The sequence below is a fragment of the Lactuca saligna genome, chromosome 8 (assembly GCF_052625555.1).
Source record: "Lactuca saligna cultivar CGN05327 chromosome 8, ASM5262555v1, whole genome shotgun sequence".
Taxonomy (NCBI): domain Eukaryota; kingdom Viridiplantae; phylum Streptophyta; class Magnoliopsida; order Asterales; family Asteraceae; genus Lactuca; species Lactuca saligna.
The window spans coordinates 17,921,364-17,937,131 of record NC_136424.1 but is presented as its reverse complement, the minus strand read 5'-3'; the positions used below and the strand labels follow the sequence as shown (position 1 = coordinate 17,937,131).

The 15,768-nt window shown below is 34.5% G+C and overlaps 1 protein-coding gene across 1 annotated transcript; it reads left to right on the top strand.

Moving 5' to 3' along the window:
- The first annotated feature begins 8,738 nt into the window (after window positions 1-8,738).
- Window positions 8,739-15,384, top strand: LOC145012825 (disease resistance protein Roq1-like). Its single transcript, XM_078971625.1, has 5 exons — window positions 8,739-9,325; window positions 11,313-12,402; window positions 12,498-12,713; window positions 12,967-13,737; window positions 13,812-15,384. The coding sequence occupies exons 1-5, from the start codon at window positions 8,796-8,798 to the stop codon at window positions 14,439-14,441; spliced, it is 3,237 nt and encodes a 1,078-aa protein (XP_078827751.1). The 5' UTR covers window positions 8,739-8,795; the 3' UTR covers window positions 14,442-15,384.
- The last annotated feature ends 384 nt before the right edge of the window (window positions 15,385-15,768 follow it).

Below are 15,768 nucleotides of genomic sequence, written 5' to 3'. Positions count from 1 at the left end.
TAATTTTTTAAATATTTTTATTGGCTGAAATTGCATTGTTTTCCGGAAAAGTTGATTATAAGTAGTTAATTATTGGTTGACTTTTTAAAAAGTGATCAATGGGGTGTTCAAGGGGTGTCTTATTAGCAGCACTCTTTTATCATTCTTGTGTCGGGATATATTTTTGGGGCACGTAAAGATGTATATTTTTTTCAACCATCTCATGTGAAAGAAGATATAAGTGGTGGAGATTCAATAGTTATTATTATTATAGTTATATTATATTGATTATACTTGATGGTTATTATTTTATGGTTATTATTTTAAGATATGATATGTGAAGATATACAATATATTATTAGTTTCTTTTAATTACATACATGATTTCTTTATATTTTATTAGATTTTTCTAAATCTATTATAATAAATAAATGATTTTTTATCACATGTTACACTCTCATTCAATTTATCAAATATCATTTTACGGTTATTTTGAATTAATTTTTTTTTCCATATTATTTATGAGTTTTTCTATTTTAATAAATTATACATAACACTTTAATCTGATAATTACAATAATAATGTATCCTAATAAAAAAATAGTTTTTTTTTGTCTTCATTTTAATTTTAACAGCCATTTCGCTACATCCCCCTTCGTTATAAACTTTTCACGTTTCCAACCTTATATACAACAAAAGATTTTTGAAAGCCTTCTTTAATTTCATAATTTTTCACTCTAAAAGTTTCCTTTTACCGGCTAATCAATTTCAAATCTGCAACGCTCATATCAATTTTGGTCTTTGGAATCTATTTTTTCATAACTACAATCGTATAGAATCAGGGGTGTTTGGATAGGAAAAATATAGGTGCTTATTGCTTATTCCCACAATAAGCTAATTTAAGGGGGTGTTTGGATTAGATTTTTAGCTTATTGCTTATAGCTTATTTGTGGTGGGAATAAGCAATAAGCAATAAGCATGGGGATGAATGCTTATTAAAATTAGCTTATTTAGCCTAATAAGCTAGATTTTATCCAAACACTTAAATTAGCTTATTGTGGGAATAAGCATGGGGAGGAATGCTTATTAAAAATTAGCTTATTTAGTCGTAAATGGCTTTGTATGCTATTTCAATACACGATGCCCCCAAGCTATTGAGATCGATCCCAGTCTTGTAAGGCATGATCTTTTACTTATTTATCCTGATTCCTCATTTCTTAAAATTCTTGGTTGTGAATATATTGTTTTTTTTTTGTTGATTAAAGGTGCATAGGTCTATTTATCCTGATTAAGGGGTCATTACCGACAGAGTACATCATATCCGATTTTTCACTTTGTTTCTTTTTCTTTTTTATTTTGATTTTGATTCTCTTCTTTCTTGTAGTAAAAAGAGATGTTTGTTAAAAATATTAAATATGTTCACTTCTCGAACCTTGTGACTTAGAATACGAAGGTCTATTTATCTTTCTTTATATTTTTGTTTATTAATGGAGAAATTTAGATCAGTTCATTCAACTTATTACAATTTTTCCAACGTTTCACTTTTTCCCCTTTGATAGCTTCCTTTAAGGGCTTCAATTAGGTATAATACATATGGTTAAAGTGATGTACGAAAAAACATTGATGCCTCTGGAAAGGAAAAACAAAAAAAATGGTTATATTAAAAAATAGACAAACATATTAAAAAATAGAGACAGTTTGTAAAACACTAAAACCTGTGTCATCTGATGCCTTAAAACACACTCACACACAGAGAAATAGGAAGACTTACAACTGAGTATTGAGTTGACTTAGTGAACTTCATACAATAACCACATAATCTGGATGTATCCATGGCAGATTTTTGGATTGTTGTCTGTAACACTTTTGATGTGATATATAGCAAGATTTATGCCTTTGATGTTGCACAAAAACAGCAAGGAAGATGCAGTAACTGAGAAGCCTATCAACAGGTTGTGCGATTGTATTGTTCTTTAATTATAGGTACATATAAATCACATTTATTAATGTCTAAATCCATGGTGTAATCTCAAATTTTGGTTGTGCTTTTCTTTCCTCATAATTAAAATCTCAAATATCAGACCATATTATAGTTAATTTTAAATGATGACATAAAGGGACTAACCCACGACATTTAGCATTGTACTATCTAACAGTCTAAATTTTGATAAATTTGGTCAGGTCATGAAAAGTTTTCAATATTTTAGCTTATTTATAGTATTGTACTATATAAAATTCCCAATTTTGATATATTTGGTCAGGTCGTTGAAAGTTTACAATTTTTAAACTTATTTACAACATTATACCATCTAAAACTCCTAATTTTGACATATTTGGTCGGAGCATGGAAAATTTACAAATTTTAAGCTTTTTTATAGCATTGTATTATCTAAAATTTTCATTTTTGACATATTTGTCCAACTTATGGAATGTTTATATTTTTTAAGTTTGCTTATAACATTGTACTATCTAAAAGTCTCAATTTTGATATATTTGGTTAGGTCATGGAAAGTTAATGCTTTTAACTTCATTTATTCCATTGTAATATCTAAAAGTCATAGTTTTGACATATTTGGTTTTGTCATTGATAATATAGTTTTTAAGTCTACTTATAACAATATACTATCTAAAAAGTCCCATTTATGACATATTTGGTTTGGTCATGAAAAGTTTATTGCATTTAAGTCCACTTATAACATTAACAATGTTTATACAAAGAAGTCTTTGTAGAGATATGAATTATAACTTCGTGTTTTTTCATTTTGAATATTATTAATGTAAATTTTTAATGTACTTGCTTTTTATATTTAATTTTGATCATATGTTGTGTTTTTTCATTTTGAATATTATTATTGTAACCTTTTAATGTACTTGCTTTTTATATTTAATTTTGATCATATGTTGTGTTTTTTCATTTTGAATATTATTATTGTAACTTTTTAATGTACTTGCTTTTTATATTTAATTTGATCATATGTTATATGCAAATATTATTTTGTATTTCGTTAATAATAATCGGTGACTATTTCGATGTTGTTTTACTTTGTCAAGCTTGTAGTACAGGTGATAAATTTCATTAATTGACTTATATTCTTATTTCAAAATTCCAAAATTAAAGCTCATTAGTTTATTTTTTTTATTTATTTAATTTTAAAAGATAAAAAAAAATTAATTTTAATAATTCATTATTTTTCTTATTTTTTTTTTATAAATTTAAAGTTCTTAAATATTTAGATATTTATATTTAATATTTTTTAATTAATCCATGTAATGAAACGATCCTAAAATACGACCCAAAAATTTTCGTTTTTCAATATAATCAAACCACAATATAAGTGTCATAACGTAAATCATACGCGGTGTATCCTTAAAACATAATAAAATACAGTGCGGAAGATTGTATCATACTACATCAATTCCAAAATATCAAAAAGTTATCCCCAGGACAAAAGCTGTGCTGTAGTGTGTGTGCGATGCTGTCACCCCGAGCTCTTCCCTTTACTTGCGGAAGTACCTGAAACCAAAACTGAAACTGTAAGCACGAAGCTTAGCGAGCTCCCCCAAAATACCACATACCATACAATAACATAGAAACACATATTGGGCCTTGCCCACTGCATCGGGCCGAAGCCCGGAAACTGCATCGGACCGAAGTCCGGAACTGACTGGGACCTTGTCCCCTGCATCGGACCAAAGTCCGGAACTAACTGCATCGGACCAAAGTCCGGAACTGACTGGGACCGTGTCCCCTGCATCGGACCGAAGTCCGGAACTGACTGAGCATAGCATAGCATATCATCTAGCATAAACAAATATACTGCATACTGCATCGGGCCGTAGCCCGGAACACATAACATAAAACACATAACACATAGCGCATAAATCCTGTCTGAACCACGAAGGCATCAAACATACTAACTACTACATCGGACCGAAGTCCGGAAACTACTGCTAACTGGACGGGCCGGCATTGTGGCCTTAGACCCGTCCTTACTGGAGGGAAACTCACCTCGTAAGCTAGCTGATGAGTGTGTGGCTCGGAAGGCTAACGGCTGCTGCTCCCGAATCTCTTCGGCTACAAATCCATAAACACACTCAATCAAATACTAACACTACACTTGGGGGTAAAATGACTCTTTTACCCTTGGTCAAAGTCAACTCACTCTGGGCTGACTCGCCGAGTCGGGCTACCCAACTCGTCGAGTCCTAGTCTCATCTCTCAGCTCTTCATGCTGCTACTCGTCGAGTGTGGCATCGACTCGACGAGTACCCTCTGGATCCAAGAACTCAGACGATCTTCATCCGACTCGCCGAGTCGTATGAACAGACTCGACGAGTTGTTCTTGATCCCCAAGAAGATTGCCTTGGACTCGCCGAGTTGTATGAACAAACTCGCCAAGTCCCTCCATCACTGAGTCTACTCTCAACTCGCTGAGTCCACTCCCTAACTCATCTCGTCCACTCGACACTGATAAAACTGAAGAACTCGGGACTCGCGACCCGACTCGTCGAGTCGTTCTTCCGACTCGTCGAGTCGCCGCCATGCAACAGATTTTTACTTAATTTTATTCGAATCCAATGCATACAATTGATAGATCTGAGTCCAATAAGCTGTTTTACCACGTAAAGTTTCCAACTTTACGTGCACAACCTCATGAATAAGGGAAATAAGGCTAAAAGATGCATAGAATGAGTAGATCCATGGCTAACATGCAATGTAACCCCAAAAAGACAGTAGATCTGGGCTCTACAACACCCCAACATTCAGATCCATAGATATTTCGACTGAATGAGATGTTCATGCAAGAGTAAGGCTTGAAACAAGCACCAACTAGCTCTTAGGAGAGCTCTAATGGAAACTTAAGGCATATAATGAGATGGAACTCCGAAATTACCTCAATAAACTCTGATTTGGCCTTGGATCTTTGCACTCCAACCCTTCTCCTAGCTTCTCTCTTCTTCTCCTTCTTCACACCTTCACAAAAAGGCACCAAAACACATAAACTCTTCAATGGAGGTTTGGGGGGTGATAACACTGCGTTCTCAGGGTGAGGGAGGCGAGAATGGGGGCTATAAGGTGGTATAAATAGTGGGCAACCCGGGGATTTAGGGTTTCACCCAGACGGATGGACTCGCCGAGTCCATATTATGGACTCGTCGAGTCGCCGGCTCCCGCGTGCCCTCAGACGCGACCCGACTCGGCGAGTCAGGCTAGAACTCGCCGAGTCCCTCTAGAAAATTCATTATAATTACCAATAAATCGACGTACCGGGAACGGGTCGTTACATGTAATCAATGAGTCTTATACCTAATATACAAATAAGTAAAACACTCTTAATACGGTTTAAAAGTCAAATCTGTTTTAATGAAATTAATAATCTATTGTATGGACCAACCTTGATTGTTGTAATGAAACTAACAATATAATATTAGTTTCTATTATTGTAGCTGATAGTTATGTTGATTATATTGAATGGTTGTTATTTTAACATATATTTTGTTGCTAGGTTGTGTTTGGTTGGCAGAAAATAAATGGAATTCGGGGGGGAAATGATTTCAATTCCCTCGAATTTATGTGTTTTGTTGGTCTTAGAGGGGGGAAAGGATTCCTACATGAAATAAACTTTCAACCATATGGAAGAAAGTGAATACCTTCCCAAGTTGGATGAAAAACATTCATTCTCATGAAGAAAAGTGACAGATTACAAAAATACTCATTGTACTTATCAGAAAACACACCACCACCACCACTACCATCACTGACCACCACCACTATCACTATCTCCACCGCCACGAATACCACCATCTCCGCCGCCACCACCGACCATCCCCACGCCGCCTCCACCACTACCATTGTCACGCCACCACCGGCCACCACCACTTTTGCCGCCACCACCCACCACTACCGCCACCGTTACCGCGACCACTACCACTACCGTCACCCACCACCACCACTATCAACGCCGCCACCACCACCTCCGCCATCACCTACTATCGCTACCAACTTCGCCATCACCATCATCGCCGCCATCACCACTGCCAACGCCACCACCGCCATCAACCGCCACCACCACCGTTGCTGCCACCACCAACACCATCACCGTTATCGTAACTGCCACTAGCCGCCACTACTACCATCACCACCACAATCAATGTCACCACCACTATCACCACCACTATCACCACCCCCGTTGCCGCCGCCATCACTGTCACCGCCACCACCCCCACTATCACTGCCACCACCGCCTAAATTTTACTATTTTTATAATTTACATAATGTATCTTTACATATAAGTTAGAAAATAAGATAAAATTAAGAAAAACAAGAAAATGGATAATTTTATCATTTTACATGAATTTAAATTCTATTTCCTGCGAACCAAATAGAATCTGAAATTAATTCAAATTTCATTTCCTACCAACCAAACAACATATAGAATTAGATTCAAATTCCTAACAGATTCTTTTTCCAATTTCAATTCAAATTCTTTCAGAAACATTCTGCGAACCAAACAACACCTAAAAATCAATTTTGTTGTAACGATGAAGTGTCATATAAGCAACGACAAGTGTTGTTTTTATAAATATGGAAGTGTTGTACTTAATATGGAAAAGTGTTGCAGGTTTAAAAGGTATTGCATTTAAAATAATTGCATTACTTCAACAACATGTTGCATAGTCCTAAGGCAACATTGCATAAGGCAGCACACAGTAATAGGGCTGTAAACGAACCAAACGAACACGAACAAGGTCTTGTTCATGTTCGTTCGTTTAAGTTAGTCGAACAACAAACGAACATGAACGGATAAACGAACGAGATTTTCTTGTTCATGTTCGTTCGTTTAACAAATTACTTTGTTCATGTTCGTTCATTTATGTTCGTGAACATGCTAAACGAACATAAACGAACAAATATAAAAATAAAAATAAAAAAAAAAAAAAAACAATTAAACATATATAAACATAAACGAACATATAATATAGTAATATAATAAAAAACAATTGAATATAGATGAATATAAATAAACTTAAACGAACGAACATAAACGAACGTAAATGAACATCATAAACGAACGTTCACGAACATAAATGAACGAACGAGACCATTGTTCATGTTCGTTCATTTAACTAAACGAACAATAATTTTTGTTCATGTTCGTTCATTTATTAAATAAAGGAACATAAACGAACTTCCCGCCGAACAGTTCACGAACGGTTCGCCGAACGTTCAGTTCGTTTACAGCCCTACACAGTAAAGTGTTGCAGAAGGAATAACGCAATAGTTCTAAGGCCTACCACAACTCTTTATTGATGTTGCATTAGCTTCCTTTTGTTTTAGTGTTCACACCCTCTTGTTCTCTCTATCTCCCTGTCTTTGATTGATTGATGTGTATTTATATACCCAAGATGAAGATGGTGGAGTGAAGGCTGTGGTGGTCACTATTCTTGGCGTGGCTATCTCATCGCCTAACCTGCTATATTTTGATATTTTCATGTCAGTTTTTTGAGGCATAACTTTTATTATATTATGAAGCAAATTTTATGACCAAAATAGACGAAAAAAGGGAGAGCCATGAAGAGCAGTTATGAGATGGAGTATTAGGTAATACCGTAATAGTGAACCTCAATCATGAACGTCAATTATAAACGCAAGATTTATTTATTTTTATCTTTTTTATAACCCTACGAACATCTATAATTAAAGTTTTGAAAACAAGAATGCAAAACAAATAACCAAAATAACTCTTTGATTAATTGGAAAATCACTCAAAACTAATGTTTTTACAATCTGTTTTCATAATCATAAACTCGATTATGGACACGTATATATAGCCTAACATACCAATTTGTATTAGATTAGGAAACTTATGACCAACTTGTCATAAACTAAACTTTCCATAAATTAGATTGTTTGGACCCCAAGACTTAGGATTCCAACAATAATAACAGAGTTTTCTTAATCATTCAATGTGAAAGCAAGTTAGTGACATTTTTTTTAATAATGTTTTTTGCTTTCATTCATTTGTCTAACTTTTTTCAACAATGATTTTGTTTTCATTCATTTGCCTAATTATTCCGGTCAAATATGTACTTTGGAAATTTTTGGAGGACTTCCATCTCTTTTTTCGTATATGGTTCAATATTTTGAGGTGTTCAAATCACATAACAAGACATAAAATGCTTGATCCTTGTTAATTAGAAATAGAAGAGTTATTAATTGCCAGGAGCACACAGTTCTGCGTGGCGAAGAGTCCAAAATTTTAATCCGTCGCTAATATGTCGCTATCCATTGTTAATTTGTCACTAATATTTCGCTATACGGGCTAATCAGTTGCTCCATTGATATCCATCGCTAATCCAAAATTTTAGGGGCTCATTTTGTTTATCCGTAAATGGCTTTCAAAATTAATGTATGGGTTACAGACTTCCGGTAGATGATACTTAATCAAGTATAGTAAAAGAAACTTAGCATCTATAAAAGTAACCTCTATTTATTTAACTTTTTCTTTTTAAAATCTGATCGACAATTAAAAATAATAGAATTTCTTCTCAACCATTCAATGTGAAAGCAACTTAACTTAACTTTATTCAATGGTGATTTTGTTTTCGTACATTTAGATAACTTTTTTTAATGGTAATTTTGTTTTCGTATAACATCTTTTTAATGAGGATTTTGTTTTCAATCATTTGTCTGGTTATTCCACTCATATATGAACTTTGAAAATTTCTTAATTGGCAACTCATGTCTCTTTCTTTTTCTTTGTATATGTTTCGTAATGTTGAGGTGCTCAAACCACATAACAAATTAACACATCAATGGCATCCTCATCGTCAACTTTTCCAACTCCATCAATGGTGTATTCATCATCAACTTTTCCAACTCCACCCTCTTCTCAGTCATGGAATTATGATGTATTTCTTAGTTTTAGAGGAGAAGATACCAGAAAGACTTTTGTGGATCATCTCTACTCGGCTCTTGTACAACAAGGAATCTATGCTTATAAGGATGACGAAACACTACCCCGGGGCGAATCGATCGGTCCAACCCTTATGAAAGCAATAGAAGAATCACAGATTGCTGTCATTATATTTTCTAAAAATTATGCAAATTCGTCGTGGTGCTTGGATGAAGTTTCATATATTATGAAATGCAAGGATACAAGAGGGCAAACTGTTATGCCCATATTTTATGATGTGAATCCCTCTCAAGTACGAAAATATAAACGCAAATATAAGGAAGCGTTTTCCAAACATGAGTTTGAGCACAACAGGGTTGAAGCTTGGAGAAAAGCACTTGTGGATGCAAGTAAACTTTCCGGATGGGAACCCAAGCACATCGCTAATGGGTAATCTACTTCTTTCTTTTTTCACTTTTTATGCTTAAGATGTGTGCTCTAGAAAACAACATATGTATACCTTATATGAGTTTTTTTAAACAAATGTTTTAATCTTCTTCATTATATTTTTATGGAAAGAATTATTCTTGGTGACCTTTATAAAGAGAAGCTTTTACTACATCACTTGATTAGAGCTAAATAATAATTACTACGAACCTTAACTGAAGAAGATCATGAGATGCTTTATGTAGATGTGGTTTCTTATGTCACAGGGCAATTAAAAGATATCCCAAGTTATGATTAACTTCTTTGAGTTCTAATTTTAATTGGGAGATGATTTGTATACAATAATTTTTTTCCATACAAAACAATTGATGTTTTATAATGTTGTACTGTACAACTTTATAATACATACATTGTTGTGTATGACAAAAAACTATTGTGTACGAATCACTTCCCATTTTAATTAGACGAAATTATGCAATTAGTTCTATGATTTCACAAAACGAAGGTACGAAAGACAATTGTTGAGACTCTTACGCGTTTGGCCCTCGTCGGTTTTTTTTTTTCCAATCCTTTTGGTATGAAAATGAATTTTTTATTCTTTTTATTTTATTTTAGATTCTTATATATATTTTTAATATTTTTATGAAGAATATCTCTCTCTCTCTCTCTTCTCTCTCTCTCTCTCTCATAGAAGATTTAAATGTTTGATTCAAAAATATTTACAATTAAAAGATAACTGTATTTAGAGAAATTAAATTTCCTACTACATTTTCTTTCCATTGATCTTTCTATCCATTGAAATTGTGGCAAGTACAATATTTTGATACAACTAACTATATTTTAAGACATTTGTCATCAATTTAAATGACTAGGAACATAAATAGAAAGAGAAGTAGGAGGATATTTAATTTTTATTGTATTTATTACAACTTCACATTTTTTTTTTTTTTGGGGGGGGGGGGGGGGGGGGGGGGGGGGGGGGATGGAAGGGAAGGGAATTAGGAGTGAAATGTGTTTTTTAAAGAGGATGGAATTTAAAGGGAATAGAATGATAAATTGCTACATTTTTATCCGCTATAAAGTGTGCGGGTTAGAAGATGAAGCATAAACAAACCGAATTGTCCTTCACTTCTTAGCATATTTTTTAGCAACTCACTCTTTCTTATTGTAATTCTCTTTCCTTCTTGCTTATTTCTGTTGTGTTCAAACAATAAACTTCATACCCTTCTGGTTTGTTTTTGATTTTTTAATAATTATTAGATGCAATCTTCCGGTTATCTTTAACGGAGGCCATCCCAGTTTAGATTTTGGATGTGTTTGGAATTGCTTCTCAAAGTGCTTATTAGCTTTTTGGAAAAGTTGGAAATTCCTAGCTTTTTGGAAAAGTCATCTTTTTGCATATAAAATTATTGTTTGCCAAACATTTTTTAACTTATTGGCATTTTGAAAAACACTAAACTAATAAGTCATTTTAAAAAGCACTCCCAAACACCACTTTGTGGGATTTGAACGATAGGCTTGGAACATAGATTGGATATGGGTTGTGGTATTTCCTCGAAATTATGGTTGCCCTATAATATGTGTTTTAGTTATGTTAATGACTCACGTGGGTTATAATTGTGTTAAATGGATCCTTCAACATCGTTTTTTCTCTCTTGATATTACCATTACAGCATGCTATGTTTGTGGTTTAAAAACTTTTATTCCTATGTGGCAATTTTTTTTATGAATATCGGAATATGCATTATATTGCCATTGCATATTTGAATGTTGAATGTCTGACTATAGTATTCAATGCAGGGGTAGAAGTGTCAAATTCCCTTCCATTCCACTCTAATTCAAGAACACAAATTATTACTTGTTGTTTCTTTTATTCAATTCCCTTCCCTTCAAATAAAATCTCAAGAACAGGGCCTTAGGGTTGTTCTTGATCATAAGTATAGTTCCAATGTGAGCAAATGTTGATTATCTTTGTATATCCAATGTGCAGGCATGAATCAAAAGGCATCAAACAAATTGTTGATGAAATTTCATCCAAGTTGCATTTCGTAACTTCAAGTGAAAATGAGAACCTTATCGGAATAGTGGCTCGCATGCAACGTTTGAGCTTAGAGTTACAAATTGGTTCAAATGATGTGCGTATGATTGGAATATGGGGGGTTGGGGGTGGTGGTAAAACTACTCTTGCAACTTCTATTTACGATCAAATTTGTTGCAAGTTTGATGGTTGTTGCTTTGTTGAAAATATTCGAGAAGAATCAAGCAGATATGGTTTGCGGAAATTGCAAGAAAAAATGATTTCAGAAATGGAATCAAATCGAGTTGGAGGAGGAAGACGCTTAATAAGTCACAGATTTCGCCATCGAAAAGTCTTGATTGTTCTTGATGACGTTGATTGCCTTGAACAACTAAAAGCGTTAGTTGGATCACATGATTGGTTCGGTGAAGGAAGCCGAATTATAATCACAACTAGAGATGAGCATGTATTGAATGCACACAAAGTAGATGTAACTCACAATATTAGCTTGTTAACTGATGATGAAGCTATTAAGCTCTTGCGCAAACATGCACCGCGGAATTATAGACCCGTGAAAGATTATGAACAACTTTCAAAAGAGGTGGTCTCATATGCTGGTGGTCTCCCGTTAGCAGTTACAATTCTCAGTTCTTTTCTGTGTGACAAAAATATTCATGAGTGGAGAAGTGCTTTAGCCAGATTGAAAGAGATCCCAAATTATGATATTCTGGAAAAGCTAAAAGTCAGCTTTGATGGTCTTGCACCGATTGAGAAAGAGTTGTTCCTTGATATTGCATGTTTTTTTAGGTGGCAAAAGAAAGATAAGGCAATGGAGATACTTGATGCATGTGGTGTTCATCCTGTTATAGGAGTGAAGGTGTTGATACAAAAGGCTCTCATATCTATTTCAGAAGATGGAATGTTTGATATGCATGATCTGGTGCAAGAAATGGGACACTACATTGTTAGAGGGGAACACCCTAAGAATCCTGAAAAACATACTAGAGTTTGGAAGAAGGAAGATGTTCTTAATATATGTGCTATGGATGCAATGACACTAATGGTTAAGCTAGCTTTTCATGATATATATATATATAAAGAAGTACTAGTATTCTTAATGCAACTCGTAACACTATATATTTTGTTCCTCTATCACAGGAAAATGACAAGATTGAAGCAATAACATTTAATTATGATCGCTTGCCAGAAAAAGAACAAGATCTTCCTCTGATTGCTACAAGCATGAAGAACCTTCGGTATATTGAATCCAGAGTTAAACAGGCAAATCCATTGTTTAATAACTTTCCACCAAAGGATCTTTGTTGTCTTATATTGCACGAGGGCTTGCAAAAAAAACTTTGGGAGGGTTGTAAGGTAATTCTTGTTGATCTAACTGATAGATGAAAACAATGTTGATGACGTATTATGGGCATGACTAATCCGGAGTAAATTTTTAACTTTTAAATATCTATAGTCTTGAAAGCATGAACCTTTGTTCTAAACGTGTTTGTGTTAATACCCATAAATTATGGAAAACTATGTCAATTTCTGTTTACGTGTGAGCGATTTTTACTTAAATCAATACCACCTGTATACATTATTGACTTGTTTCACTTATGTACGACAGTTGCTACCAAATTTGAAGATAATGAAACTTTGTGGCTTGGATAACCTAATCATGACACCGGATTTTGATGGACTTCCATATCTTGAAAGATTAACTCTTCATGAATGCCCGTGTTTAGAAGAGATTCATCCATCGATTGGAAGCTTGGAAAGACTTGTTTTCTTATCTATTGTATTCTGTGTCCGTCTTAAGATGTGTCCACCCATTACTCGACCAAAGAAACTTGAGACCCTTTCATTTGCATGGTGTAGCAAACTTGTTAATATCATAGAGATTCAACATCAGAACATGGTCAATATAGGGCATCTTGATTTAGATAAAAGTGGGAGTAAAGTTGCATTCGACATAGAATGTTGTTTACCTCACAACACGAACCACATAGGATTAAGGTTCTTTCACAACTTGCAAGAACTGGGCTTAAGAAAGTTGGATCTCAGCCGCTGCAATTTGGGAGATGAAAACATAGGTTCTCGTGTTTTGGAGTTGCCTGTCTTGCAAGAATTAAATCTATACGGAAATAAGTTTTCACGATTAAATTTTAGTCGCTTGCGACTGCCCCGACTCAAATGGCTCAACTTGTCATGGTGCGAAGAACTTCTAGTATTGTCACATCTTCCATCAAGTATATCTGTCGTCATAACAGATCATTGTAGCTCACTTGAAACCTTTGGAGATATTTCAAACTGTAAATGGTTGTGGAAACTCTCGCACTATGGTGGGTACAACATTGATTATTTTGATGGTGAGATATTACTAGACATCATGCTCCAGGTTTGGCTTCTAAATTTTAATATAAACTAAAACATAAACATAAGTGTAAGTACTGAATGTATTTTACTTGGCAGGGAAAAGCTATTGAAGATCACTTTATAAGTGTCATTCTTCCACATCAAACACCAAAGGGGTTTATAGGTAGGTTCTTTTTGGGGAAAACTTTTACAAGGCGTATTCGACATGTTAAGACCGGGTCAAATAGAGTGCTTGTTCGACCAGATAGTGATATGTTTACACTATGTCTTCCTTGTGGTTGGTATAATGACTTTTGTGGGTTCTTAATACGCGTTGTTTCCAACGGTATAAGTATGGATATTGATATAATCATCACGCAAGAGTCAGAACCAGATGAAGAAGATTCTCGATTTGAAATTTGGCAGGATTCTGATGAATTACCGGAGCCTGAATATGGCGGAAAAGTAAAGACATATGTGGGATACGTTTCTTTTAGTTCAATGATGCAGACCATATCATTGAACTCATCACATAATATTGTTTCATTTTCCATTAAGAGTTATTGGACTTCGTTTGCAGTTGAGCTCGTTCCTAGGAAAAGTCAATATGATCAGGTACAAACAGCAAAAGTCTCAACTAATTGCTCGGAATTTTGGGGTGAGAACGATGCATATGGACGATGCTTTACGACCCAACATGATTCGAAGTCTTCCATCAAGATTTTATGGCGACCTTTGAGCTTGTGATTGTGATTATAGTGCATCATGCCTTGACAAACAAATTGCAAATGGGGGAGAATGAATGAAGAGGGTTGCATAAATATCAAACATTAAGATCTGAACACGATGGTATGATCAATAATATCATGCGTTAGGATATGATTTAAGTTCAGCAGCAAATCATGGTAAGAACTAAGAAGCAAGAACTCATGATTTAATCCATCAAATATTCTTAGTAATGATTGAAGGGTTTGTATATTATCTTGAGAATTGACAAATACAAGGGAAAATGGCTTACAAGCCTAACAAAGTTTTCAAACCGTTTAAAAAACCTCATGTTTTGTCTGTTCAAGAAAACCCAACAACTTTAACTTTTTGTCTAAAAAAGTCCAACGAAGTTTTCAAACCATTCAAAACCCCTAATCATGTTTTGTATATTCAAAAGATTAATTTCGTTGGGTATTTTTGAACAAACAAAACATGATTGGGGTTTTTAAAACGGTTTGAAAACTTTGTTGGTCTGACAAGTCATTTTTCCGATATGGTAATAGCTATGTCATCTGTTTCTCTTCTTTGAATTCCATAGAATTGAACAAAAGTGTAACTTAATTGAGTTTTTTTTAGACACAATGTTAAATTTGTGGGAGTTTTTTAAACGGTTTGAAAACTTCGTTGGGCTGGTAAGTTATTTTCTCATATATACAAACGAGTGCACTTTGAATTTATATAGGAAATCGCCACTGCTCTATATCATGAGAGGGTGTGACTCGCTTCATAAGCAAAAAAACATATGTGAATCACTTCATGACTGTCCCTAACCACCGTAATATAGTCTAACACATATATTAGAAAGACATAAGACATGTGGACGTACTCCCACCGCACCATACGGTGAGGATGATGTGTCAGTCATGGGTGTGCGGTAACACCATGCCATGGGGTGAGGAGTGTGTTACAAAGGCCACCGCGTGAAGCAAATTCACACCATTTTTCTTTCTTTATTTCTTTCTTTTTTCAATGTTTTAGTATTGGTACAATACAATATTGAAACTTCATATTTATTAAAGATGAATATAGGAAGTATGGGGAACTAACACTACTAAAAAAATGTGCATTAGTGACAGCCAAAACCGTCGTTAATCCATCGCTAATAGGCTTCACCAACAGAATTGCAACAGACCAAAATCAGTCGATCTACTCTTGTTGCTAATTGTTTGTAATAGATTTCCGACGGCTACCCCAAATTTTTAGCGATGGAGTTTTCGGTCATTAATTAGTAACCGGTCATCGACGGAAATAGTTTTGCACGAATTACCGACAGAATGTGTTTGTAACAGGTTATCGACGGAATAAC

Coding starts and splice junctions, on each gene's coding strand:
- LOC145012825 (XM_078971625.1), top strand. CDS start 8,796: ATGGCATCCTCATCGTCAACTTTTCCAACTCCATCAATGGTGTATTCA. Junction 12,403..12,497: donor TGGATGCAATGACACTAATG/GTTAAGCTAGCT, acceptor CCTCTATCACAG/GAAAATGACAAGATTGAAGC. Junction 13,738..13,811: donor TACTAGACATCATGCTCCAG/GTTTGGCTTCTA, acceptor TTTACTTGGCAG/GGAAAAGCTATTGAAGATCA.